The sequence below is a fragment of the Neomonachus schauinslandi genome, chromosome 13 (assembly GCF_002201575.2).
Source record: "Neomonachus schauinslandi chromosome 13, ASM220157v2, whole genome shotgun sequence".
In the NCBI taxonomy this organism is placed as follows: domain Eukaryota; kingdom Metazoa; phylum Chordata; class Mammalia; order Carnivora; family Phocidae; genus Neomonachus; species Neomonachus schauinslandi.
This window is the reverse complement of record NC_058415.1, coordinates 56,779,303-56,805,462: the sequence shown is the minus strand read 5'-3', so window position 1 is coordinate 56,805,462 and position 26,160 is coordinate 56,779,303. Positions and strand designations below refer to the sequence as shown.

General features: G+C 48.5%; 2 protein-coding genes across 6 annotated transcripts in view; both read left to right on the top strand.

Moving 5' to 3' along the window:
- The window catches only part of FAM219A (family with sequence similarity 219 member A), a 52,466-nt gene extending 44,053 nt beyond the window's left edge, over positions 1-8,413 (top strand). The window contains exons 2-6 of one of the 4 annotated variants that reach the window (XM_044920463.1): positions 943-991; positions 3,806-3,908; positions 4,135-4,215; positions 4,860-4,914; positions 5,488-8,413. In XM_044920463.1, the coding sequence (XP_044776398.1) occupies positions 943-991; positions 3,806-3,908; positions 4,135-4,215; positions 4,860-4,914; positions 5,488-5,643 (444 nt within the window). In that variant the 3' untranslated portion in view covers positions 5,644-8,413. Of the gene's footprint in view, positions 1-942; positions 1,043-3,805; positions 3,909-4,134; positions 4,216-4,859; positions 4,915-5,484 lie in introns of all 4 variants that reach the window. The other 3 variants (XM_044920462.1, XM_044920461.1, XM_044920460.1) reach the window with 3 other exon arrangements.
- Positions 8,414-8,895: 482 nt separating this feature from the next.
- Positions 8,896-25,093, top strand: C13H9orf24 (chromosome 13 C9orf24 homolog). Of its 2 annotated transcripts, XM_021691567.2 has the most exons (7): positions 8,896-9,112; positions 18,917-19,061; positions 21,349-21,461; positions 22,639-22,714; positions 22,925-23,159; positions 24,406-24,492; positions 24,932-25,093. In XM_021691567.2, exons 1-7 carry the CDS (start codon positions 8,978-8,980, stop codon positions 25,035-25,037), a joined length of 897 nt encoding a protein of 298 aa, XP_021547242.1. In that variant the 5' UTR covers positions 8,896-8,977; the 3' UTR covers positions 25,038-25,093. The 2 variants fall into 2 exon arrangements, with proteins under 2 accessions (XP_021547242.1, XP_021547243.1); XM_021691568.1 differs by lacking the exon at positions 24,932-25,093 and having other exon boundaries at positions 22,925-23,163; positions 24,409-24,492.
- Positions 25,094-26,160: the final 1,067 nt, after the last annotated feature.

Genomic DNA, 26,160 nt, shown 5'->3' with positions numbered 1-26,160 from the left:
CGTTCTACCTGTCTGTCTGCTGTCTGTACCCCCAGAGGCAGAACAGACAGAGCCTTGGGTGTACTCTGCAGTCTCAGACCTTGGGCTTACCATTCTTTAATCCTAGGCGGATGTCTAGAGTGGCAGTACCCATATCAGTGGTTGGTCATCAGTTTCTCAGGGAGAATGTGCATGACTCCAGCCCCTTCCTACTGACTCCAGTAGGGTGGGCCAGGGCCCTGGACCTTGTAGCAGAGGTTTGGGATGTTTTGGAGGAAACAGTGAGGCCTGATTACTGAGTAGCACAGGACTAACTGGTCACCAGCTGATTTGCCATTATTCATCTTCTCACCTACCATACCCAGCCAACCTTTCAGGAGACACTCTTTAGGATTCATCTGTGGAATGAAGAAGTTCTCATGAGAACTCTTTTGTCCATTGGCTATAATCTTGAAGTCTGGCCTGGCTTGGCCAGTTAGTTCTCTGGGTCCAGTGAAGGGACACATCCAATGCTAGGGGAAACAGAAGGAGAAGGCCTGTCTTAGGGAGCATGTACTCTGACTTTAATCCAGATTTAAACTCACAGAAACCTAGAAAGACCTTTCCAAACAAGTATAAAGGAAGGTCCCTGAGGAACAGGGCAACTAGTATGGGAGGTTAGACAGGAGATCCTGTGGGTTTAAGGAATCACAGTAGACTTTCTGGGGGAAGCCTGGCTCACACAGGCCTTTGAAGACAGACACCCAGGTGGGTGTAAGTGGGGCTGAGATCCGAGGCTCTTTTATCCAGTTCAAGGTCTTCCTTCCAGCGTGTATGGGTCTTCCCTTCCCTTCTTGAATCGCCTGTCTACTGCCAGGGGTGAATAAGCCCAGATGATGGGTGGGAAGACCAGCTTCAGGACTGAGAGCAGCCCCATATATTCACTACCTAACAACTTTCTGTCTCTCTACTTTCTCCCCACAGGACCCAGCCGCCGCCTCCATCTCAGACGGGGACTGTGACGCCCGGGAGGGTGAGTCAGTAGCCATGAATTACAAACCATCCCCGCTCCAAGTGAAGCTGGGTGAGTGTGTCCGGGGGGTGAGGGAGATGTGGGGAGTGGACAAGGTGCTCTGGGCTGGGTCCGCAATGAGGTGGCACAAATAAACCAACTCAGACTAGATGATTCCAAGACTCAAGCCACCAAATCATCGGCACTGCCAAATACCTTATCTCCTGCAAGGCAAAGAGGGAAGTTACAGTTCTCTGCAGGACCCAAAGCTCTAGGAAGCATCTCTGAGGCCAAGAAGACTCCAGGTGTTCTAGGGGATAGCTTCAGGGATAAAACCATGCAACCCCAGAGAGAGGGTTAGAAGTCCCATCAAACACTGGGCCAGGCTGGGAGGAAACTGCCTTACAGGTGGGGTGTCAGTTATTATGTTTGAGGGGTAGAAAGGAGTGAGGATCCCAAAACCTAGAAGCTGAGATCCTCTCCCTATTCCTCCCTCATCCATCTAGAGATCTCAGGGCCTGGTTGGCTCCTGTTTTGGGGAGCTTTCCCTTGGTTTTTTAGTAAGCCCAAATATCTCCCCACCCCCTTTCCAGGGTCACCTTTCCTTTGGGGGTTTATTTCATGTCCATTCTGAAGGCACTCAGAAGCAGCCTGCTTCCTTGAAGCCACTTAGCTCCCAACCACTGCCCATAGTTCCCGCAGCTGCTCTTCTCACTTCACCCTAAGCCAGACACTGCCCTTCTCCCTTCAGGGGCCAAAATTTCACTCACCAAAGGCCGCTGCATATACCAGACTTACTAAATTTTGGTTTCATGAAGAAGAATTACAGCACAGTGCATCCAGGAAACAGTTTACAATTAAATACAATTCATGACTATCCTTCAAAACTCCTCTGCCATCCCTGCTACCCTCTTGGCCATTTTCTCCTCAGACTCCAGCTGCCCAGTAAATACTGGACCCCTCCTCCTAGGAACCTTTTTCCATCTATCGTAAAACCCTTTCCTTGTAGCTGCTGGAGCTCCTTTTCACAGAGTCCTATTCTTTTATTCAGTTTGTTTGTTTGTTTTCTTGTGGTGTGGGGGGGAGGGTTGTTTTGTTTTGTTTTTATCTTGCTTCTCTCATTCCAGACCATATCCTGGGATCTCCTCAGGCTGTTTTTCTAAACAAGAGAGCAGTTCTCTCAGTGGATTTGTTCATCTTCCCAAGACACCGGACTCCAACTGCAGCCAGTTTTATTTATTACTGTTTAACAATACAAGTATTTTAACAAGTGTAACTCCTCTTTCTACTCCCTCCTCCACCACGTTCTCCTCCCCAGAGATAATCATTCTAAGCTTTTTTAGTTTTTCTTGTTTTATTTTATATTTTAACATAAGTGGTATCATACTGTACACATTTTCTGAAACTTTGTTTTTGTTTTTGTTTTCCATTTAATGCCTTGGAGCCCCTGGCAATGTCAGTATATAAAGAATGACTTCACACTTATTTTAAATGGTTGCATAGTAGTCCATAGTTTGGTTTTGCCAGTTTATTGTTTGCCTTTTTTTTTCACTATTTCAAACAATTCCAACATGCTTTTAAAATAACACTTTTTTTCCTCCCCATTATAGTACCACCAAAGCTCCTCATGAAAACTCAGAACCTTGTTCCCTTTGCACTAAGGAAACTCACCACTGGGAACTTTCAGGCAAATTGCACCCCCTAGAGTCCTGGAGTGGTTATGGCAGCTGCTGCCAGCTGGAAAGAAGCTGGAAAAAACTGGAGTCAGAGGAGCAGTGGCAAAGACAGAGGGTCAGAGACTGAGAGACGAGAAACTAGAGACATGGAGGTCAAGGGAAATTTCAGAGTCACAGCAGCTGGAAAGTCCCATTCCATCCTGCCTCTCTAGGGCTAGTGGTTTTTTTTATGAGCACTTTCCCCTAGCATCCTTTTGCTGCCCAACAGTCCCTTTTCGACATCTGGGCTTAAGAGGAGTAGGAAAGGGTAGGCAGGCCCCCTCCAAGGCCCAGGCAGCTACTAGCTACTGGTAACAGTGTCACATACCAGACAGTGGGTCACCTGGTGGCCAGCCCCATAGATCTGGTAGACTCTAGAGCCTTGGAGAACTCAAAGGCTGGCACAAGTATAGCCAGAGGAGCTCCCCAGCCTCTTGCCCTTTACCCCACTAGCCCCATTCTTCCCCTCCCACTCCACAACTTCAGTGGCTCCTTTGGCTTCTGCAATAATCCTAAGTTCCTTTGTCTGGCATTCAAGGCCTTCAAGCTCTGTTTGTAACCAGAGGGAGCCCCCAACCCCTTAACACAGGATCTAAGACATAAAGGTGAATGGCGAATAAATAAATGACTGAATAAATGTATCCTCTTTTTCCAAACTGACCTCCCTCCAACTTCACCCCTCCATCCCATCTGGATCCATACTTACTTTGCTCACTTGTAAATGCATTTTTGTATATGCTATCCCTCCTTCCTAGAATGCCCTCCTCTCTCCAGCTCAAGGTATCACCTGCAAGAAGCCCTGACTTCTCCATCCTTCTGCTTCATCACTCCCTCTCCAGCCTTTCTCTGGCATCAAGCATACACTAACTGCCCCACATGGGAGTACAGCTTCTGGAAGACAGGGGTCAGCCTCTTCCTGTTGCCTCTTACTATCTACCTCAGGTTGTGCAGGGCCAAGTACTGTCTCCACCAAGCAGCAGGGCCTGGAGTTGGGATCCCTGCCTCGGCTCCTAGAGAAGCAAGGGGTTTCACAATGGAGGCCCAGCCCAGTCAGTCCTGAGCAGTAAGGTAGGAGGGCCCTGGGAGCAGGACACAGCTTCCTTCCCATGTTCTCCTGCAGAGAAGCAGCGGGAGCTGGCCCGGAAGGGCTCCCTGAAGAATGGCAGCATGGGTAGCCCCGTCAACCAGCAACCCAAGAAGAACAATGTCATGGCCCGAACAAGGTAGAGGCCCCCCTACCCCACCTGGACCCTGCCAGTCAACATCTATTTCTGCTGGCCCTACGCCTCTCCTTCTTCCCTCCCTCCTCAGGCCCAGCTCCTTTCTGAGAGGAGGGAGTCTCAACAGGATCCAAGGGGCAGGGGGAAGTGGTGGGTCAGGGCCCAATCCAGTTCCTCACCAGGCTATGCGCTCCAGTTGCCAATCCAATCCCCTAAATTTTCTACCCAGGCTGGTCGTCCCCAATAAAGGCTACTCCTCGCTTGACCAGAGCCCAGATGAGAAGCCACTGGTAGCCCTTGACACGGACAGGTGTGTACAGGGATGCTGGGGCAGCCGGGCAAGCCACAGGAGCCTGTATGAACATGCAAGTGGGCTGTAGTGGCCACACCTGCTGTATTGTCAGAATTGGGATGTGGGGTGTTCCTCAGGCAGCCAGGAGCTCTCCAACGATGACTCCCCCAGGGAATGGAATTTTTTTGTCTGGCAGTAGGAAAGAGCAGGGAGAGGAAAAGGGGACTGGCACAGTCTGATGCTGTCCTCAGACGACTGATGCGATTGCTGCCCCTTGAACGGGCCCTGATGCAATGTCCACCATCCTGCTCCTTCTAAGGGAGGAGCCCGACTGCTGGGAATGCACCTGGCTACACTTGAACTTTGGGAAAACCCAACAAGTCAGGGGGATTTGTGCCTAGAAAAAAGGTGAGAAGAATGGGGGTGAAGGATGTAACAGCTCTGTATAGAAGGAGGTTACAGGCGGCAATTCATTTAGAAGGGCGGGGCTAGGGAAGCTGGGCGTTTGCACAGCAAGCACAATCTTTTATCTAGATCTGCTGTTTACTTGGAAGTGTGGGGGAGGGGGAAGGTTTGGACTGATGGGGTAGGGGGTGGGGTACAGGGAGTTTTCTATTTAATATCAGGGAATCACTCCTCTGTCTTTTTTCTTCCACCACCAGCGATGATGACTTTGACATGTCCAGATATTCCTCCTCTGGCTACTCCTCTGCTGAGGTGAGGCCCCACTCCTTAGGACCCTAGATGCATCTGAGCAGGACCACCTCCATCCAGGAAAAGGGGTGGGGCCAACACCAAATCACACCCTGAAGGAGCAATGGGCAAAGCTAGGTGGAGCCCCGTAGGGTGGGGCATAACGGTGTGGGGCCTGGGATGGGACAGTGTCAGATGGAACCTGGAGGCTCTTAGACACTGGCCTCAAGTGCGGGGAGCCCGGTTTTAGGGGCAAGGCTTAAGCCTGTGGTTAGAACAGGGCTCCTAAACAGAATGGAGTGTGAAATCCAGGCGATACTCTATTGGGCTAGGCCTGAAATAGGGGCCAGCCAAATAGAGGCAGAAGTTGCCCTTAGAATGGGATGCCCTTTGTAGAGAGGTGGGGCCTCAAGGATGTATCTGTAAGGAAGTGAGGCCAGAACTGAAGGTGGGGCCTAAGAAGGGGCAAAGCCTGGCATTTCGGTAACCTGCGATGGGACTGAGCTGGGGTGCAGATGGCCTGGGGATGCGACCCGACTGTGGGTGGTGCCTCTGGATGGCCCTAAGCCTGACCTCCTTCCCCTTTGTCTACAGCAGATCAACCAAGACTTGAACATCCAGCTGCTGAAGGACGGCTACCGGTTAGACGAGATCCCTGATGACGAGGACCTGGACCTCATCCCCCCCAAGTCCGTGAACCCCACCTGCATGTGCTGCCAGGCCACGTCCTCCACCGCCTGCCACATTCAGTAGCGGGAGGGGCCATTGCGGCCGCCCGGGGCAGGGCCCCCCGTGGGCCAGGTGGGACAGGGCAGGGGCCAACCCCTCCCCAGCTTGTCCGCCTGCCCCCGGCCCCTGCGCCCCCTACAGCCGCCAACCTCGTAACAGTCATTGCTTCCTCCTATGGTAGGACGTGTACCTCTGTGTGTTCATGGAGCCGGAGAAACCAAAACCGGGTCTTTCTCCACCCCGGGGGCTGAGGAGCGGTGGGGGCTGTTTGTTCAGTTACTTGGGGGACCTTGCCCAGCACCCTGCCCCCCTCCCCAAAGCTGCAGTCCAGTGGGGGAGAAGAAGGACTAGACAGCAGGGAGGCCAACACTAATGAGTGGGGGTAGGGATCACAAAGCCAGGGGCTTGGCCCCACCCCAGAGAAGCCATGAGCCCCCCAGCCCCAGCCTGACAAGGAAAGGGGCTGGGAGGGAGAAAGGCCCAGGGCAGTGGGAGCGGGGCCCAGCACCTCAGAGTCCCCTCCACACGCCCCCCGCCGGCCCATGTAACTATTTGTTTCACCCTCCTCTCCAGATGGGAAGCCTGACAAAGCTATCCGGTGGGATACTGCCCCCCCCCATAGAATCACTGCCTTCTTCTTCCTCTTTGCCCCATTCACCCCCTTCCTTGCTCTCCGGGCTGTGGAGAAGGGTAAGGTGGGCCTTAGAGACAGGCCAATTTGGGGTTATATGATCTGTCCTCACCCACCCCCAGCCAGTGCATCTATTTCTCTGCCAGCTCCACCCACCCCCACGCTTCTTCACTGGTCTCCATCCCAGGCTGGAAGCAGGAGGTAGGGCTGGCCTCAAATGCCCCCTTCCCATCTCCCTCCAGCACAAGATCCCAGACACCGCTTCCCAGCAAGAATCTTCAAGGAGGCAAGCTTAGGAGAAAAGAGTGGTTGCATGTGTATGGTAGGGAGAACTTGGCAGAATGTGTGTGTGTGTGTGTGAGGCTGTCAGGGTGGGTATCTATATCTCTGTGTTGGGCCTGTCTCTCCAGATGTCTGGTTCTGTCATGGATGTGAGTGTCCGTGGCGGGAAAGACTGTGTGGTCTGTTACGATGTGAGAGGCTGCTCAGCATGGGACTCAGAGCCCTTGGCCCTGGCCCGGGAGTCAGAAGCTGGGGGCATGGCCCTCGTGCTAGCACTCTCTGTGATCTCAACAAGCACTTGTGTTGTTTCTCTGGGCTTTCGTTTCCTCAACTGTAAAATGAGTGGTGTCTGAAATTACTTTTAAGGTCTTTTCAAACCTAAAGGAATTTCTTCATAGAAATTTCTGTGGAGGTGTGTAGGCAGGTCTCTGTGTGTCTTTGAATACACCTATGGGGCTTCCTGAGTTGTGTGTCTGTGTGGAAAGGAAAGGGGAAGTTCCTAAGGGACCTGTGTGTGCTTGGGATCTATTTGGGAATACGTGTGTATTCTGTGAACATGTATGTGTGGGGGGGGGTATATGTGGTGTGTGTGGCTCTCTGTGGCATCTGTGAGTCGGAGTGTGTGTACTGCTGCTTCTGCTGGTGCTGGTGTGGAGGGAGAGGGCAGAAAAGCTGAGGATGAAAATCGAGAGGGAGGAGGTGACTAAGCCCCCCACCCCTGGACTAGGCAATAGAGACCTGCCCCCATATGAAGAAATATGAAAGCACAGAGAGCCTAAGACTGCTCAGGTCTTCCGCCCCACAAACCTCATATCCCAGGACCAGGGTGTACACTCCCCATTCCTCCATGCTGACACCCCACACATGCTGGTGTATCCACTCTCAGATATATCACTCACGTGCTGCAGGTGTGCAGAGGACACCCCCACGGCCCACTCCCTGGCTGCCATTCCTGGGAGATGGGAGCTGAAAGGAGGGGAGGGGAGTGAGAAGAGAGAATAAGGCTGCTGGCTTAGGAAGGGTAGCCCCTCTCCATGCACCACACCCCAGGCTGCCAACCCCAAAGTGTTGAGGTGCAGCTTTCTACCCTCAATTCCTCCACCCTCCCCTACCTCATCTAGTGCAGGGACCCTGGTTAGGTGATGAGAAAGGACCAAAGGAAGGCAAGGTGAAAGAAGGCACCTGCAGGGCCTACAAGGTCCATACTGGCCCCCATCTGAACCTCTCTCTGCCACCCTGGTCAGCATCCCCATCCCGTCAGCTGGGCCCCACAGCCAAGCTTCCTACCACTACTATCATTACCCTGGGCTCCCTGACTCACCCATCTAGAACATGGGTACCTCCTCTTTTCCGGGCAGGGCCCCCATGAGGGCTCATTTAGACTACTGCCTTTGCTGCTGACTTGCTCTATGACTGGCCCACTGCTCGAACTCTCTGGCCCTGAGGAAGCAGGGAAAAGCTCGCTGCCCACAGGACACACTAGTTCCCTGGCAGGCAAGGGCTTCCAACTGAGGCAGTGTGCAAGTGGTGGTGAGAAGTAGGAAGCTGGTAGCCAGCACCTTCTGGGTCTAGGAGAGTGTGTGGGTCCCTCCTTTCCTGTCTGGGATGTTGGGGGGGAGGAATTGAGGCCTTAGCTTGCCCCCTGCCCCCCTCCCCGTCATCCTTCCCCCTTGTAGATACTGCCTTAACACTCCCTCTACCCTCAGCTCTGGCTGCCAACCAGCCAGGTTTCTCCGTGCTCACTAATTTATTTCCAGGAAGGTGTGTGGAAGACATGAGCCGTGTATAATATTTTTTTTTAACATTTCCATCGCAGTATTGACCATCATCCTTGGTTGTGTATCGTGTAACACAAATAATGATATTAAAAGCATCAAACAAGCCAGCCTCAGCTCCCTACCTGGGTCGTGGGCAAGAGGCAGGTGGGCTGGGAAGGGGAGAGAACTGATTCTCTGGATACACATTTCACTCTGCTTCCACTCATGGGTTCCCAGGCCAGGCCTGCCACTGACCTGCTGCGTGACCCTCGACAAGTCACTTGATGTCTCGGAACCTCCATTTCTCTTCATCAAAGTGAGAAGTTTGGCCTAGATGATCTCCAGGGACCCTCTGAACTCTTGGAAATTGTACTCTTTTGAGAGGCTCGAGGCAGGAAGAGGCTGGGGGTAGGAAGGGAATTGGATCTCCTCACCTCCCCAGGGATGGGGCTGAGCCAGGTGATATCATAATGGGCAGTGCCCATCCTAGTGGAGGAAGCAGGGTGGGGTAGGAGCAGGAAGGTTGTGAGGGAGGGCAGCTGAGAGATCCTCCATAGGAGGGGGTCACAGCAGCTAGGGGCACCTGCCAGGCTGGAGGTGTGGGCTTTCTGGCAGAGGGGGTGGTCACTGATGTCTTACAGGAGCCCTTGGTAGGTAGAGCCCACCACGGCATCCCCTAGACCTCACTATGTTCCTCTTCTCCCGCAAGACCAAGACCCCCATCAGCACCTACAGTGACTCCTACAGGGCTCCTACCTCTATCAAGGAGGTCTACAAAGACCCACCTCTGTGGGCCTGGGAAGCCAACAAGTTTGTGACGCCGGTAAGTAGAGGCTGGGTGGGTTAACAGGCCAGAGTGAATGGTCATGTGTGTCTGAATGACTGGTAGTGTGTGGTTGTCATTATGTGTTTATAATTATTTGTAGCTATGTATGTGTGCGTGTGCGTGCACGTGCGTACACGCATGCATGTATGGATTTTATTCATTTGCCTAGGCATGGAATTTATAATAATATATAAACTAGTACAAAATTCTGCCCTCATGGTGCCCTCCTACTCCACTAGGGTAGGAGGTGGAGAGAGACAAATAATTATCAAAAAATAAACAAGTTTTATAAATTATCCAAAATGCTGGATAGGAAATAAACAGGGTAATGGAAATGGAAAGTAACCAGGCAGAGCTACTTAAATAGGGAGGTCATGGAAGACCTCTCTCTCACGGTGACATTGAGCAGAGACCAGAAAGATAAGAGAAAACTAGCCCTATGAAGAACTAGCTGACAGAATAGGGTTCTAGGCAGAGTGATCAGAAAATGCAAAGGCCCTGAGGCTGCCTGTGGGATATGCCAGAAAATGTGCTATAGGCATGTTTTCATGCATATATATCACAGTCTTCTTGTGTCTGTATGTCTGTACTTGAAGATGAGTGGCCAAGTGGGTCTGTGCAGCATTCACAAAATGGAGACAAGATCTGTGAGTCTACTTGTGACTCTGCCCAAGGGAATTTATCTGTGTGTACCGTCCAACAAGTGGCAAGTATCTACATGTGCCAGGCACAATGCAGATACAACAATGAAAAGCCAGGCTGTGCCTGTGCAGAGCTCTCAGCAGACAAGTGAACAAAATAGGGTTGCCCAGTGGATGTACTGATACAAGAGCTGGAAAATCGGGAGAGCATTCCTGGTTCTTGAAGGGCAGGTCTACTAAGAGATCTTGAGGGAGGGGGCTTCCAACAGAAAAGAGTCAGGGGAAATGGCAGCCTCGGGACAAGGATCCACCAGGAATTAAGAACTGGAGCAGTGGGGGAGGCCAGCCCAATGGTGAGAGGAGCCACAGTGGCAGGAGATTGGAGGGGCTGGGGCTCAGGGCAGGAAGCCCAGTGAGGTGGTGAAGGATAAGGAAAGGAGGATGTAGGTGAGAGATAAGGAGAGACTGTGGCAGTGAAAAGGGAATTTTTTGAATAGGAGAGAATTTTTTTTCTTTTTAAAGATTTTATTTATTTATTTGAGAGAGAGAGAATGAGAGACAGAGAGCAGGAGAGGGAGGAGGGTCAGAGGGAGAAGCAGACTCCCCGCTGAGCAGGGAGCCCGATGTGGGACTCGATCCCAGGACCCTGGGATCATGACCTGAGCCGAAGGCAGACGCTTAACGACTGAGCCACCCAGGCGCCCGAAGCAAACATTTTTTATGAAAAGGCATCACATTGTATACTAACACTCTGAATCTTGCTCTTTGCATATAACCACATATCAGGTACATTTTTTTGTGTAAAAATATTCTATAATATCATTTTAATGACTATGGTATTTTATTTTATGAATGTACCAAACTATGTTTAAAGAATCTTATTGGAAATTTAGGTTATTTACAAAATGTTGCTAGTACAATCATTTGTGTACATCTGTAGACATCAAGTATCTCCTTAGGATAAATTACTAGACATGAAATTGTTGGGAGAAAGGATATGCACACTTTGAAAACTTTTGATATACACTTCAAATTGCTGTATTAAGGGTTATAATTTACATGCCCACCAAAAAAATATGAGAGTGCCTGCCTTTTTGACATTCAATAGGAGGGAATTTTAAGAAGTAGATCAATAGATCTTGGTCACCATCTGGGTATGAAGAAGAGAGGAGAGATTAGGATGACTCCTGGGTTTAGGGCTCTGGCAAATAGAGGAATAGTAGTTCTGAGATTTGGAATTGCAGATTAGAAAAAGATTGGGAGTTCATTTTGGGACAAAAATATTCGAGGACTAACAGGAGATATCTGGTAGGTAGTTGGATATACTTAATCTGAAGCACAGGGAAAAGGGTTGGGCTACAGATACAAATTTTGAAATCATCAACATACAGGCAGTAGCTAAAGCCATAGGAGTGTATGAGATTGCCAAGGAAAAATAAGAAAGAGGTCAAGGGTGGACTTTGGAGAATACGGATTATTTAAGAGGTAAGTAAAGGAAGAAGAGCCATAAAAGGAGACCGGGTGATAGGAGGAAAATCAAGGAGAAACCAACAAAGACAGCATTTTAGACAAAGGTCAGTGCCAAATGTCAACACAGACATGGATCTCTTGGATGTAGTAATCCTTAGCAATCTGGCCAGACAGCTTCAGTGAGTAGAGAGGAGTGAAAGCCAGACAGCAGTGGGATTAAGAATGAAGAAGGAAGCATACTGCTTCTGGCAGTATGCTGATCTAGAAACTCTCAAGGGCCCTCCTGCTTTAAAACAACTAGGTCTTGCATAAAAATTTACTTTTATTTTTTCTGGACTCTCAAAGAGGTGAGTGGTCAGTATACTTAGGATGCCCTGAGGATGAATGCCAACATCAGCACTACAAGCAGGAGTCTAAGCTTTAAGTGAGGCGAAGAAACTAAATCTTAAACTCCAAAATGAACCAGAAAGTTTAGTGATCTCTGGCTCCCTGCCCCACCACACACACACACACACACACACACACACACAATGAATGTGTATCCTCTGTAGTAGAAAATACCCCTCAATGTAGGTTTCCAAGTATCCTTCACAGTAAGGCCAATCAAGTCTGAGTTTGCAATAAGAGGTATAAGGAAACAAACCACCATATTGACAGTCAGCAGAAATAACAAACAACAGACTAAAACCTCCAAGGACTTCAGATATTGGAATTAACAGTTAAAGAATACAAAATAATTATTACACATTTTTTTTTAAATGAAGTGAAATCATCAAAATGAGCAAGCAAGTGATTATATTTTTTAAAGACCAGACAAATGTAAAAAAAAAGAAGTAAATAGAAATTTTAGAAATAAAAAATATGTGTGTTAAAACCAAAACCTCAGTAGATGGGTCAAAGGGCAGATTAGACATAGCTTAAGAGTGTCAGTGAGATGACACAAAGAAATGGAAAGACATTCCTTGCTCATGGATTGGAAGAACAAGTATTGTTAACCTCTTTGGCATTGGCTGAAGCAACTTTTTTCTAGATATGTCTCCTGAGACAAGGGAAACAAAATCAAAAGTAAACTATTAGGGTGGGAGGATGGGTTAGCCTGGTGGTGGGTATTGAGGAGGGCACATTCTGCATGGAGCACTGGGTGTTATGCACAAACAATGAATCATGGAACACTTCATCTAAAACTAATGATGTAATGTATGGGGATTAACATAAGAATAAAAAAAAAAGTAAACTATTAGTCTATATCAAAGTAAAAAGCTTCTGCATGGCAAAGGAAACAACCAAGAAAACTAAAAGGCCACCTAGGGAATGGGAGAAGATATTTGCAAATGATATATCCAATAAAGGGTTAGTATTCAAAATATATAAAAAACTTAGAAAACTCAACCACCCAAAAAATATAATCTAATTTTAAAAATGAGCAGAAGAGGGGCATGCGGGTCATGCAGGCACTTAAATGTCTGACTCTTGATTTTGGCTCAGATCACGATCTCAGGGTCATGAGATCAAGTCCCGAATCAGGCCGTGTACTGGGTGGGGAGCCTGCTTAAGATTCTCTCTCCCTCTCCCTCTGCCCTTCCCCATTCTCTCTCTTTCTAAAATAAAATGGGCAGAAGACATGAACAGATATTTCTTCAAAGAAGATATACAGATGGCCAACAGACACATGAAAAGCTGTTCATCATCACTTACCATTAGGGAAATGCAAATCAAAACTACAAAGAGCTATCACCCCACACCTGTCAGAATGGCTAAAATCAACAACACAAGAAACACCAGGTGTTGGTGAGGATGTGGAGAAAGGGGAACCCTCTTACACTGTCGGTAGAAATGCAAACTGGTACAGCCACTCTGGAAAACAGTATGGAGGTTCTTCAAAAAGTTAAAAATAGAGCTACCCTACAATCCAGCAATCGCACTACTAGGTATTTACCTAAAGAACACAAAAACCCTAATTCAAAGGGATACATGAAGCCCTATGTTCATAGCAGTATTATTTACAATAGCCAAGATATGGAAGCAGCCAAGTGTCCATTGACTGATGAAGGGATAAAGAAGATGAGGTGTATATGTATACAATGGAATGTTATTCAGCCATAAAAAGAATGAAGTCTTGCCATTTGCGATGACATGTACGGAGCAAGAGAGTATAATGCTAAATGAAATAAGTCAGAGAAAGACAAATGCCATATGATTTCACACACGTGGAATTTAAGAAACAAAACAAATGAACAAAGGGGAAAAAAGAGAGAGGGACAAGGGGCACCTGGGTGGCTCAGTTGGTTAAGCATCTGCCTTTGACTCAGGCCAGGATCCCAGAGTCCTAGGATCGAGCCCCACGTCAGGCTCCCTGCTCAGCAGGGGAGTCTGTTTCTCCCTCTCTCTCTGCCCCTTCCCCTGCTCATGCTCTCTCTCTCTCTCAAATAAATAAATAAAATCTGGGGCGCCTGGGTGGCTCAGTCTGTTAAGCGGCTGCCTTCGGCTCCGGTCATGATCCTGGGGTATTGGGATCGAGCCCCGCATCCGGCTCCCTGCTCGGCAGAGAGCCTGTTTCTCCCTCTCCATCTGCCTGTCACTCTGCCTACTTGTGCTCTGTCTCTCTCTGTCAAATAAATAAAATCTTAAAAAATAAATAAATAAATAAATAAAATCTTAAAACAAAAAGAGAGAGAGAGACAAACCAAGAAACAGATTCTTAATTATAGAGAACAAACTGATGGTTACCAGAGGGGAGGTGGGTGGGGGGATGGGTGAAATAGGTGATGGGATTAAGGAGTGCACTTGTGATAAGCATTGGGTGATATGTGGAATTGTTCAATCACTATATTGTACAAATGAACTAATGTAACACTGTATGTTAACTAACTGGAATTAAAATAAAAACTTTAAAAAACAAGAGTATTAGTGAAATGAAAGAGAGAAAGACATTTCCCAGAATGCAGCACAGAGACCAAGTGGTTAAAAAATATGAAAAAAACATTAGGCAATATGAAAGACAGAAGGAGAAGATCTCATACACATCTACTCAGAGTCCCAGAAGGACAGAGCAGAAAGGAGAACAGGCATTATCTGAAGAGAAAAAGGCTCCATATTTTCCAGAACTAATAAAAGAAATGAATCCACAGATATAGAATAAATAGAAGGAATTTCACACATCAGTATCTCACAGTGGAACTGCCCAACACCAGCTTAAGAGATGACCTTAAAAACAGGCAGAGAAAAATTGTTGTCTAAATGTCTTCCTTTTTTTTTTTAAGATCTTATTTATTTTTTTGAGAGACAGAGCGAAAGAGAGCATGAGCAGGGAGGAGGGGCAGTTCCCCACTGAGCGGGGAACCCAATGCTGGGGCTGGATCCCAGGATCTAGAGATCACGACCTGAGCAAAAGGCAGACACTCAACTGAGTGAGCCACCCAGGCGCCCAAAGTATCTTTCTTTCAAGAACAAAAGAAAGATAAAAACATTTACAGCAAACAAAATGAAAATGTTTACTACCATCAGACCTGTAATAAAGGAACTTCTAAAGGATATACTTTGGGGAGAAGGAAAGTGATCACAAAAGGAAGGTCTGAGATGCAAGAAGGAATGGTGAGCTAAGAAATTGGTAAACGTGAGTTAAATTTAAGCAACCAATGTCAATGGAAAATAATTATGATTTTTAATTTGTTAAATTTAAGGAAAGTGCCAAAATTTAGAAAACAATATCAGATAAGTTGTATTTTGGAAAATAATATCATATAAGATACAAGGGTAGGAAAGGAATACAAAAAACTTATTATTCACAGACAATACAGTTGTGTACGTAGCATCTACAAATTATTAGAATAAGAATTTAGAAAGTTGGGTGAATATAAGATAAAAAGTCAATCACATTTCTTTACCTCAACAGCAAGTATTTAGGGAACATAATTTTATTTTTTTAAGTTTTAATATATTTATTCATTTTAAGTACTCTCTACACCCAACATGGGGCTCAAACTCATGACCCCGAGATCAAGAGTCGCATGCTCTTCCAACTGAGGCAGCCAGGTGCCCCAGGAAGCATAATTTTAAAAAATAAAATACACACACACACACACACACGTATATCATTCTAGCAAAAAACAACAGTAAGTAGAAATCTAACAATGTGTATAAAACTGTATGGATAATATAAAACTTTGCTTAAAAAATAAATAAACGGAGAGGTATAACATGCATGTAGATAGGAAGAGTGACAAACATTTATAAAGCATAGTATTACTGTAGGAATAGCCAAATTGATTGATAGAGAATGAAACAGATCAGATATGGGGCCATATATATATGGAACAATACACAACAGAGATGACTGAAAGTAAAGCTATGGGAAAAGATATATCAGAATTGGAATAGCATTATATATTGGTGTGGGGGGCGTGGTGTGGGGAGAGATAGACTATTCAATGGGACAGTTGGTTATCCAGATGGATAAAAATAAGAGGTTTTTTTTATCCCTAACTCACACCAATAGCAACTCCTGACAGATAAAAGACTTAACTATGGAAAGTAAAACTATTTGCTTTTAGAAGAAAATATAGGACATTATCTCCATTATCTGAGAGTATGGTTGTATTTATTAAACAAGTCACAAAAGTACTACATAAAAGAAGAGATTAATAAATTTACATATGTTAAAATTAAGAACTTCTTTTCATCAAAAGACACTATAAAGAAAATGAAGATACAAGCCACAAACTTGAGAGAAGATATTTGCAACATGTAATTGACAAAGGATTAGTATATAGAATATACAACTCTAATTTTCTGGGTTGAAATTGAACATATGTATTTTGACTCTCTCCTGAAACCCTCTAGAACACCTGTAAATGGATATTTGACACATAAACTCACAAAACTAGTGAGAGAGAAAGGACAATGGCTACAAAATTTCAGAAGCTAGAAAGTATGATCAATAACTAGTACCTGACAGCAGAGCTGAGAAAGCTGAATCCAAAGCCAGCAGTGGGAAACACAAGACATAATTCAACTAAAACTGCAGAATTTTCAAAAAGGCTCAGGAATTGGGCGCCTGGGTGGCTCAGTTGGTTAAGCGACTGCCTTCGGCTCAGGTCATGATCCTGGAGTCCCGGGATCGAGTCCCGCATCGGGCTCCCTGCTCAGCAGGGAGTCTGCTTCTCCCTCTGACCCTCCTCCCTCTCATGCTCTCTGTCTCTCATTCTCTCTGTCTCAAATAAATAAATAAAATATTTTTTTAAAAAAAGGCTCAGGAATTGGTAATACTAGGCTTCTCTGGAACTGAAGATAGGACAGGACTGCAGCTAAAATAAGGATGATTTGAAAGCTGTTTAAGAAGCAGTTAAACCAGGGCACCTCAGTGGTTCAGTCAGCCCCTCAACTGAGCCCCGCATCGCATCAAGCCCCCCATCCAGCTCCCTGCTCAGAAGGGAGTCTGCTTCGCCCTCTGCTCCTCTCCCACCCCTCCCTGACTCATGGGCACGCTCTATCTTTCTCTCTCAAATAAATAATTTTTTAAATATATTTTTTTAAAAATCAGTTAAGCTCACTAATCCCCTCTTCTATTCCATGCCATGGGTGACTGCCCGTCCCATCTCTGCAAAAATCAGAAGGCTAATTTTTTGGCAAGGATCTCAGGACTGGGGATACCAGGCCCAGCTGAGGGCAGGGTACCATGCTGAATACAGGTGAACCTCCACATACTGAATGCCAGCACCCACCCCGCCCCCGCAATCCTCTTCTCCACTAGATTCTTTTTTTTTTTTTAAAGATTTTATTTATTTATTTGAGAGGGAGAGAATGAGAGACAGAGAGCACGAGAGGGAAGAGGGCAGAGGGAGAAGCAGACCCCCTGCCGAGCAGGGAGCCCGATGTGGGACTCGATCCCGGGACTCCAGGATCATGACCTGAGCTGAAGGTAGTCGCTTAACCAACTGAGCCACCCAGGTGCCCCTCCACTAGATTCGCAGAACACTGGTAGCCAGGCCACTACCTAGAGGCCAAAGATTGAGAGTGTCTTCTGAAGAATCTGATCAGCCCAAGAGGGAAGATCTACAGATACTGACAGAATTTGACAAAAATAGGTTTAGCCAGACCATCCTACAATGATGCTCTTGGTTGACAAAGCCCACCCATACACAGCTCAGAGCCTCCACTAAGCTTTTTTAGTCTCCTACTCATAACCATGAGCTGACAATCAAAGATACAGACATCTGAGGAAAGCCTCTAAGGGGAAAATTGATGACGTCTATGAGTTCTCCTAAATGACTGTGTGTGTGTGTGTGTGTGTGTGTGTGTCTATGTGTAAAGGTCAAGGGAATGCCAAGTCATGTGGCTCTTTCACCTATATGGAGTATGACTGTGCAGGATCTGCCCACAAAACAAAACCTCAGCTGGGCACAGAGTTCCAGTAAACCCCTCAGCTGAGTGGCTCTCAGGGCAGTAGGGGCACCAGGTCTCATCTTGGCCAAGAGAAGCCTTTGCTCTTTAGATCATAAGGGGGAAATGAGGGTAGCTGTGTCACCATCCCAGCACCTTGCTGTCCACTATGAGGAAGTCCCTTCTAGTCTCTGACTTTGCTGGGTGTCCCACCCCTGTGACCCAGCTGCCTTTTTACACCAGCTGCTTGCAGAGATCTGTTGGTTTACAACTAACCTGGCATTCATTCTGCCCTCAGCTGAGGACAAGGGAGATCCAGAGGTAGGTCTTAATCAGGAATTCCACAGATCTAACCCAATAAGGGATTGAAGGAGATAAGACAAGGTAAACCCCAAGAAGCAGAGGAACCCAGGGCCTGAACCAAGATCAGGAAAAAGGTCAGGGTAGGATAAGAAAAGTGAGTGTCAGAGTCAAGGGTGATATTGGTGTCAAGATCAGAGCCACAGTAGAATCAGGGTCAGGTTGGAGTCAGGGAATTAGATTTTTTTTTAAATCCTCTCATTTATTTCTTTTTTCTTTTTTTTTTTTAAGATTTTATTTATTTATTTGACACACAGAGAGAGAGTGAGCACAAGCAGGGAGAGCTGCAGGCAGAGGGGGAGGGAGAAGCAGGCTCCCCGCTGAGCCCACACGGGGCTCGATCCCAGGACTCTGGGACCATGATCTGAGCCAAAGGCAGACGCCCAATGACTGAGCTACCCAGGCACCCTCAGGAATGAGATTTTAAATTAGGTGTCCCTCCAGCCCCATCCTTCATCTCCTTCAAGGTGCCAAATTCCCAGAGAGCACTCCCTTCCAAAACACCTGCATAAGGCAGCTGGCTCCCAGGGCAGCCAGGCTTTCCTGAGGCTCCAGGTTATACCAGGGGACTGTTGGTCTGTTTGGGGAGACCCAGGCCCTGCTCCCAGATAGCACACAGTCTGCAAGGAAACAGGAACACCCAGCTCTGCCCTTAAAGAGCTCCCAGTCAAGGAAAGGACAGAAATGAGAACATCAGAAAAGCACTCTGAGGACAAATGCCTGGCTCCAAGCCCTAGCCTTGGATAGAAAGAAAGGAAGAAAGTGTGATTCAAACAAAAAACTATGCAGGGGGGGTCAAGACTGGCACGGGGATCCCTCTGGCATAGGGAGGACACCCAATTGGGCTGACTTTCTCAATAGGGACTGGATCTGAGTCCAGCAGGACACCAAAGCTGGGGCCTTTATGCACTTAGTCATTTCCTCTCCTCTCCTCTCCTCTCCCCTTGCCCAGGGCCTGACTCAGACCATGCAGCACCACGTGGATCCTGAAGCCCTGCAGAAGATGGTCAAATGTGCCATGCAGGACGACAGCTATAAGGGTTCCATACCAGGCCACCCCTACTTTCCTGAGAAATACTGGCTCTGTCAAGAGGAAGGTAGGACCTCACCCCTTACCTACCCAACAATGACCCCACTCAGAGACTTCAACAATGACCCTTAACCTGAGCCCAACTTGAGTCCTGACCTCCACTCTGATCCCATATCAACTTTATCCCCACCCATAATCTGGGCTTCTCCAATCATCTCCAGTCCAGCTTGACTCCCAACCACCTGAGCTGACCCTAACCCTAACCCTGAAGGAGGAGATCCAGGCCCTGCCTTTTGGGAGTTTCGTATTTGTGCCAAAGAACTGGAAGAGGCCTGGGTCCTATCCCTAAAGAGATGGAGGGAGTATTAACCTCTTCCAAACAAATCCCTCCAGGTATATTCCAGGGGCATCTTTTCCCATCTTCTTAGCAACCCTGTTCCATCAGTTCTCCATCTCTCCTGCATCTCTCTGCCCCACCACACCTCTTTCCCCTTGACCTGGAAGCCTTTTCTAACCCCTTCCTGCCTAAAAATTCTCTCTTGCTCCTCCCCTTCACAGCCAAGATTCTTAGAAACATAGTCTATACTCACAGTCTCTACTTCCTCACTCCTTGTTACACCTTATGAGAAATTATCTTTCCCATTTGGTTAGGTGTTTGTGATGTTCTCACTGTACATTCCAAAAGAGCAGAGTCTTCTTATTCACAGCTGTGCCCCTGCATCTAGTATAACCAGGCCTCATAAGTGTTTATTGAATTAATTGATGATAAATATTTATCCAATTGAAATTGGGAGTCTGTATCTCCTACATTCAAACATTAAAACTGCTCTTGTGTAGTTCTAATTACCGCATCCAAGGGACTCTTCAATCAATGAGACCTACATTATGCATTTCAAGCTCTGACCACTCCTTTTTTTTTTTTAAGATTTTATTTATTTATTTGGGGGAGAGAGAGAGCAACAGAGCAACAAAGCAACAGAGGGGTGAAGGGCAGAGGGAGAAGCAGACTCCCCACTGAGCAGGGAGCCCAATGTGGGACTCCATCCTGGGACTCCGGGATCATGACCTGAGCTGAAGGCAGACGCTTAACCGATTGAACCACTCAGGCACCCTCTATTTCTTGATACTCCTTCCTTCCTCAGCTTCTCTGATGCCTCAATTTCCTAGGTCTCTTTTTCCCCCATTCTGGAAATGTGGGGTTCCTCAGGGTGCTAATCTGAGCTCTCTTCTCTCCTTTCTCTCCTTATTCTTCTCCTGAGACCATTTTATCTAACCAGTGTCTTAACCGACAACTCTAAGTCTTTATTTCTACCCTTGACCTCTCACTAGAATTCCACTCTCCATCTGATTATGGTCAACTTTACCTGAATGTCCCCAAACACCTCAAACTTAATATGTCCAACTCACCAATCCAGAACTCCAAATCCCAACACCCTGCCCCACACATATATACACCTGCTCTTCCTCTAGGGCTCCTAGACCTCCTTTCCTGGTGTCTTGCACATGTGTTCTTTCAGACTGTTAGGGTAGTAGGTCATGGAGGGTCTTTAGGACAGACATAGATGACTGGGTGGGTGGGGCTTTGGAGGATTTTAAGTAAGGAAGTGTCTTGGTCAGATTTTCATTTGTGAAAATCTATGTAGAGATTGGATTGTAGAATTTCAAAAGGAGATAGGGCGGTTAGTAGGCCAATAGTAGTAATAGTTTTCTATGTGCCAGGCATTGTTCTAAGTGTTTTACATTATTAACTCATTTAAATCTCACAACAATCTATGAGGTAGATAATACTATTACCCCCATTTTAAAATTGAGGAGATTAAGACACAGTGAAATTAATTCAGTCAAGATCATACAGAGCTATTTGGCAGAGCTGAGATTTGAACCCCAAATGTCTGTGAAGTCCATTCTATTAACCATGACATGATATTGTCTCCTCGTTATGGCACTGCAGAGATACAGCAGTGAGATCATGGGGGATGAGAAGAGGGTTTAGATTCAAGTGATTTTAAGGAGGCAGAATAAGCAAACTTTGGACCCTGGATGTGGACAATGAGAGGGAGGAAAGAGGAAGAGGATCCATTTTTAGGTAGGCTGATTCAGAGAAGGTGGTCCCAGGATGCAAAGTGATCAGCTCAAAGGATCCAGACCCCACTCAGAAACTTGCCCTAGGTGAGGAATGGGCTGCATCTCAGTGTGTAAATCTGGGGCCAGGCTGGGCTTGACTGGCCTGAGGGATATTAGTAAGAGTCCAGCTTTGTGCTGGGGATCAGAGGAGAAACATCTAGGGGGACGCAGATCCTGGGGTAGAATAAGGAGTAACAATGTTTTGTGTTTCCACCCCTATGATCAAATAGACAAATGGACCCCATACTACCTATGTGGTGACCGGTATAACACATGGAGGATGGGACCTTACAACTGCACCGGCTGGAACAAATATACCACATGCCTTCCCCGGCTACCTAAGGTATCTACTGTGACCAGACGCCTGGGGTCTGGGACACACATCTCCCTCCACTGCTAAACCACAGTGACTGATATTTCACCATTAGTTCCTCATCCCTTTCCCATCAACAATGCTCCAGGGCTCTTTCTCAAGTGTGAAACTAGGGTTTGTATTTTCTAGGAGACAGGGGAGCCCAGGAGTGGAGCTGTGTGAACAGCTCCCAGATCCCCCGGATCCCAGTCTCTGGCTGGGCTCTGTGGGGACACAGTGAGTGTGCACTCCCTGACTTGCTACCTTCCTGAAGCTTGCCACCTGGCCCCTTCCCACATGGTCTGGCTAATGATAGGTTGAGCCTACCTGCTCCACTCTCCCTCCTTTGTGATGTGAGCAAGGACAAGAGAAGGGAAAGCAAGGCCACCCAGTTGCAGCGCAGATAGATAATAGGAGAGTCTTCCAAGGAGATAGGAAGGAGCCCAGCTGCAGGCCCAGGCCAGAGGAAAGAGGAAATTTGAGAGGATGGGCGGCCAGAGCAGAGGTTCTTAACTGTAGCTGATGGCTGACCTCGGGTTGACTGAACCCTTTTGAATCAGAACTTCAAGGATTTGGGCGCCTGGGTGGCTCAGATGGTTAAGCGTCTGCCTTCGGCTCAGGTCATGATCCCAGGGTCCTGGGATCGAGTCCCGCATTGGGCTCCCTGCTCCTTGGGAGCCTGCTTCTCCCTCTGCCTTTCTCTCTCGCTCTGTCTCTCATGAATTTAAAAAAAAAAAAAAGAGTCAGGATTTTTCACAAGTCCTCCAGGTGATTCTGATGGGCAGGCAATATTGTAATATTGACACTACCTCTCCCCAGTTAGAGACACTCCAAGACATAACTACACAGAGTCAGCTAGACAAAGAGAGGTAAAATCAAAGGCAAACGCTGAGGCAGGGGTGCCTGAGGCCTAGGTCCAAACCCCATCCACCTATATATAGCTCCATTTCCTTTCCTTCCTATCCCCTCTCGCCCGACCTCGGAGGCGGAGTAACCGCGTTGCGTTGCCCGGTGACAACCCTAAAGACTCCGAGGCTGGGAGAGTAGGGGAGCGTCTGGAGGGCGGGAGAAGACACGGCCTGGGACTGGTCTGGGTGTTCAGGGAGGACCCCCAAAAGGAGGAACTCTTCCGGGTCAGAGTTTGAGGTAGCATGTGTGCCACTTTCAGGAGGCCGGAATGGAGACAGCTGTTCGAGGAATGCCTTTGCAGTGCCCTCCTAAGCCGGAACGACTCAACGCCTATGGTAACAGTTGGTGGGGGCAGTAGTGGGGTAGACCAGAAGGACGATGGGATGGGACCTGGGGGATGCGGCAGAAGTCAAAGATGGGGGTGTAACCCTGTCCCCTCTATCTGTCCATGTTTTTGTTTCCATCTCTTCCTATCTCTGACCCTGTCCCTTCCCTTTCCTGTAACTCTGTATCCGGGTCTCCCCGGCTTGGGTCCGCGGGAGCAGAGCGCGAGGTGGTGGTGAACATGTTGAACTCGCTGTCACGGAACCAGCCGCTGCCTCACATCCCGTCCCGATGCAGGTGCGTGGATCCTCTGCCCGGCCGCCTGCCCTTCCAGGGTTATGAAAGCCCTTGCTCCGGCCGCCACTACTGTCCTCGTGGGATGGACTACTACGTCACCGGAGCACCCTGCACGGAACGCCGCTTCCGGCCTTTGTGCAAAGAGCAGCCGACTCTAAGGTTCGCAGGGCCGCTCCCGCCTTAGGCAGGCCCCGCCCGAAACAAGCCCCCCCATCCCACCCCACCCCACCCCCGCGAGTCCAGCCTCACCCCAGCTGTGCGCGCCCCATCCCTCACCAGTTCCAGCTCTGCTCTGCCTCTATGCCAGACCCTACCCCGGCTCCCGCAGCCTCTATCCCCTTACTGGGCCCTGTCCTGTCCCGCCCTCCGGCCCCAGGGCCTGAGCTGACCGCTGAGACCGGAGAACCTGCATTAAGATTCCCCCAGGTTCCCGGCCCTCTCCGTCCCGAACTGGGCTCAAGGTCAACCTAGCTCTGGAGGCCCCGCCAGAAGGTGGGGGGTTTTTTTTGGTTTTTGGTTTTTGTTTGTTTGTTTGTTTGTTTTGAGGAAGAAACCCCACACACCAGTCACATCCCTTCCCCACACCTGGTTCCCTACCTGGATACCCGGCCCTAGAGACGCAGGTTCTAGCCTCTGGAGTGCCAGGTGTCCTCAAAAAAGCGGCTTCAGTTCCTGGGTCTCGGGTCACCGTCGATAATGGGCAGGGTCATTGCCGGGTGTTATGTGAGCAAGGAAATGGTAACCGTATTACCAGAGGGGTCCTGGCTTTAGAGCCCCACACCACCTCTGAAGGTAGACAGCCTAGGGTGTTACTGCTGAGGAAACTGAGGCCCAAGCGCTCAGCTACAGCCCAGACTGCGGCACAACCTTTCCCCTGCACCAGGTGGCAGTCAAGGCGGGCCAAGCCCGGGAGAACTCCAAAGTCCGCGTCGGTCTAGAGAGCTTGTGGAGGAAGGTGGCGGGGGGTAGGGGTCCCTAGATCCTGCCCCTACCCCACGGTGATTCCCTCCGCCCTTCCCCGGGCAGAAAGTCTGATTAATTGTGCGAGGCAGAGTCTCATCCGTCACAAGGGCAGGGGGGAGCGAGAAAGTGCCTGAGCCTTAGAAATGTCGTTAGTGCTGGAGTAATTGCCCTCCAATGGAGAGGACCCGGGGGCTCCCAGCTCTTCAACGACTGGAGCCCACCCCTCCCTCCCCCCCCACACACAATCCAGCGTACTCCCACAGCCCAGCCTGGGCGGCGGAAACCAGGCCTAACGAGGATAGGGATTTTCAGGTATCTTCCCAGAGGGGAAGCTTCGATGGGGTCTTGAAGGGCCAAGAGGCCCGAGGGGAAGAGCGCCTCTCAGAGCCCTAGTCTGGGTTTTGAGGCCCGACCTCTCCCTGCCCACCACTTCCTCCTCCAGGAGTGTATTGCCCTACGAGCACCCGCCCGGAATGCAATGTGCTGTTATAACTCCCCCGCCGTCATACTACCCTTGTCCGAACCTTAGGTAAGTCCCGCGCAAATGGCGTTTGGCGCAGCGGGGCCCGCCGGGACGAGTCGGGGCGGGAACTGTCCGCTGCGATGCACTGAGTAGAAAATGCCACCAGGGGGCGCTAGTGTCATGGGGTCGTCCAAGCTGGCAAGGAACTGGAGCACCCTCCATGAGAGGGCGTTGAGGCTGACCTCCAAGGGTTACAGGTTGGCAGTGGGGCCCAGAATCAAGAGATCAGGGCATTAGGTTCAGAGCTTGAAGTAGAGGATAAGAAATTAATGTTATGGAGCCAGTATTGGGAATCAGAAATTTAACAGTAGAACCTGAGGTCTTAGGAGGTCAGTGTTGGAGCATGGGGTCAATATTAGGGGCAAAATGTTGGGATACCGTTAGCATTGAGAATTGGAATCAGACCTATGAGGGTCCAAAAGGGCTGACCCATTTCTCCCCACAGATGGGACACAAGTCACTTCAAGAAGACCGGTGGCCCCCAGAGAAACAACTATGTTGTCCACCCTGAGTTTGTGTCTGAAACCTATCCTGACTGCTACTGCTGGTAGACCCCAGGCTGGCGGGGCCAAGGGGGCTGAGCAGTAAATAAACTCTTCACCCCAAAGGCTGCCTCCTGAGTCCTTACCCCCACAGGATCTGGCAGTGAGGAGCCAGTCACTCAGGCCCCTGCGAAGCCCCTTCAACTGAGGTGCATTTTCTTAGTCATCCTGCCCGGAGCCCTTCTTGTCCTCCCTCCACCCAAACTAATGGGTTTACCTAGCCATGCAGGGCCACCCCAAGAGGACCCTCCAGCTGACATTTGTTCAGTATCCCCCAAACCTAGATGTTCCCTCACCCCCCCATCTCAGTAGACGCAGAGTCTTCCATTCTGCAGAGACCTGTCCCTGTCCCCAAAGTTCTTGATCTCTGCTCCCAGAGTCTCCATCACAGCCCTGAAAAAGTCTATGTTCAGACATCCTTGCTGCCCTCCCTTACCCAAGTTCAAGAGTCTAAAACATAATTTTGGAGGGTTTCATGACTAAGAAACTCAAATTACAAAGCAAAGCCCTCTTTCTCTGTCCCTCCAGAAATAAGAGGTGAGGTGTTCTGGAATCTCTGGGATCTTTAGTATTTTTGCGCCCAACTCCTCCTCGGACGGAGCAGGGGTATGGTGGGGCACATTTGCCACCTCACATCACGGGCATTTCTAATGGTGTCACCATGGGGTGTGTGTTGCAGGGGGAGATCAGAGGGAGCATTACAAAATACTGAGGTCCCCAACCTCAGATACTACTGGTCTGGTCCGGTGGGAACCGACAACTTGGGCATCCTGTCTGGTGGAACTAGGCTCCTTCTGTGAGGTCTTTGATTGGATCCACACTGCACTGAGCCTCCTCTGTGATCCGCCCAGAACTCCGCTACCCTTTTTCTATATGAGAGAACTTTTTCCATATGGGAAACTTTTTCCACATGAGGAGCTAATGAGAGCATTATACCAAGATGGCCTCTACCTGCCCAAATCTGGAGGGAAAGGAATCCCAGTAGCCAGCCCTACCCCCTTTACCCTGCCGCTCTCTCCTCCTCATACACATCCCAAATTTAGCCTAGAGGAGCGAGAACCCCTACACTCTACAATTGCTCCTTTCTCCAGAACTACATGTCCCAGAAGGCCTAGGGCAGAGCCCCGCTAGC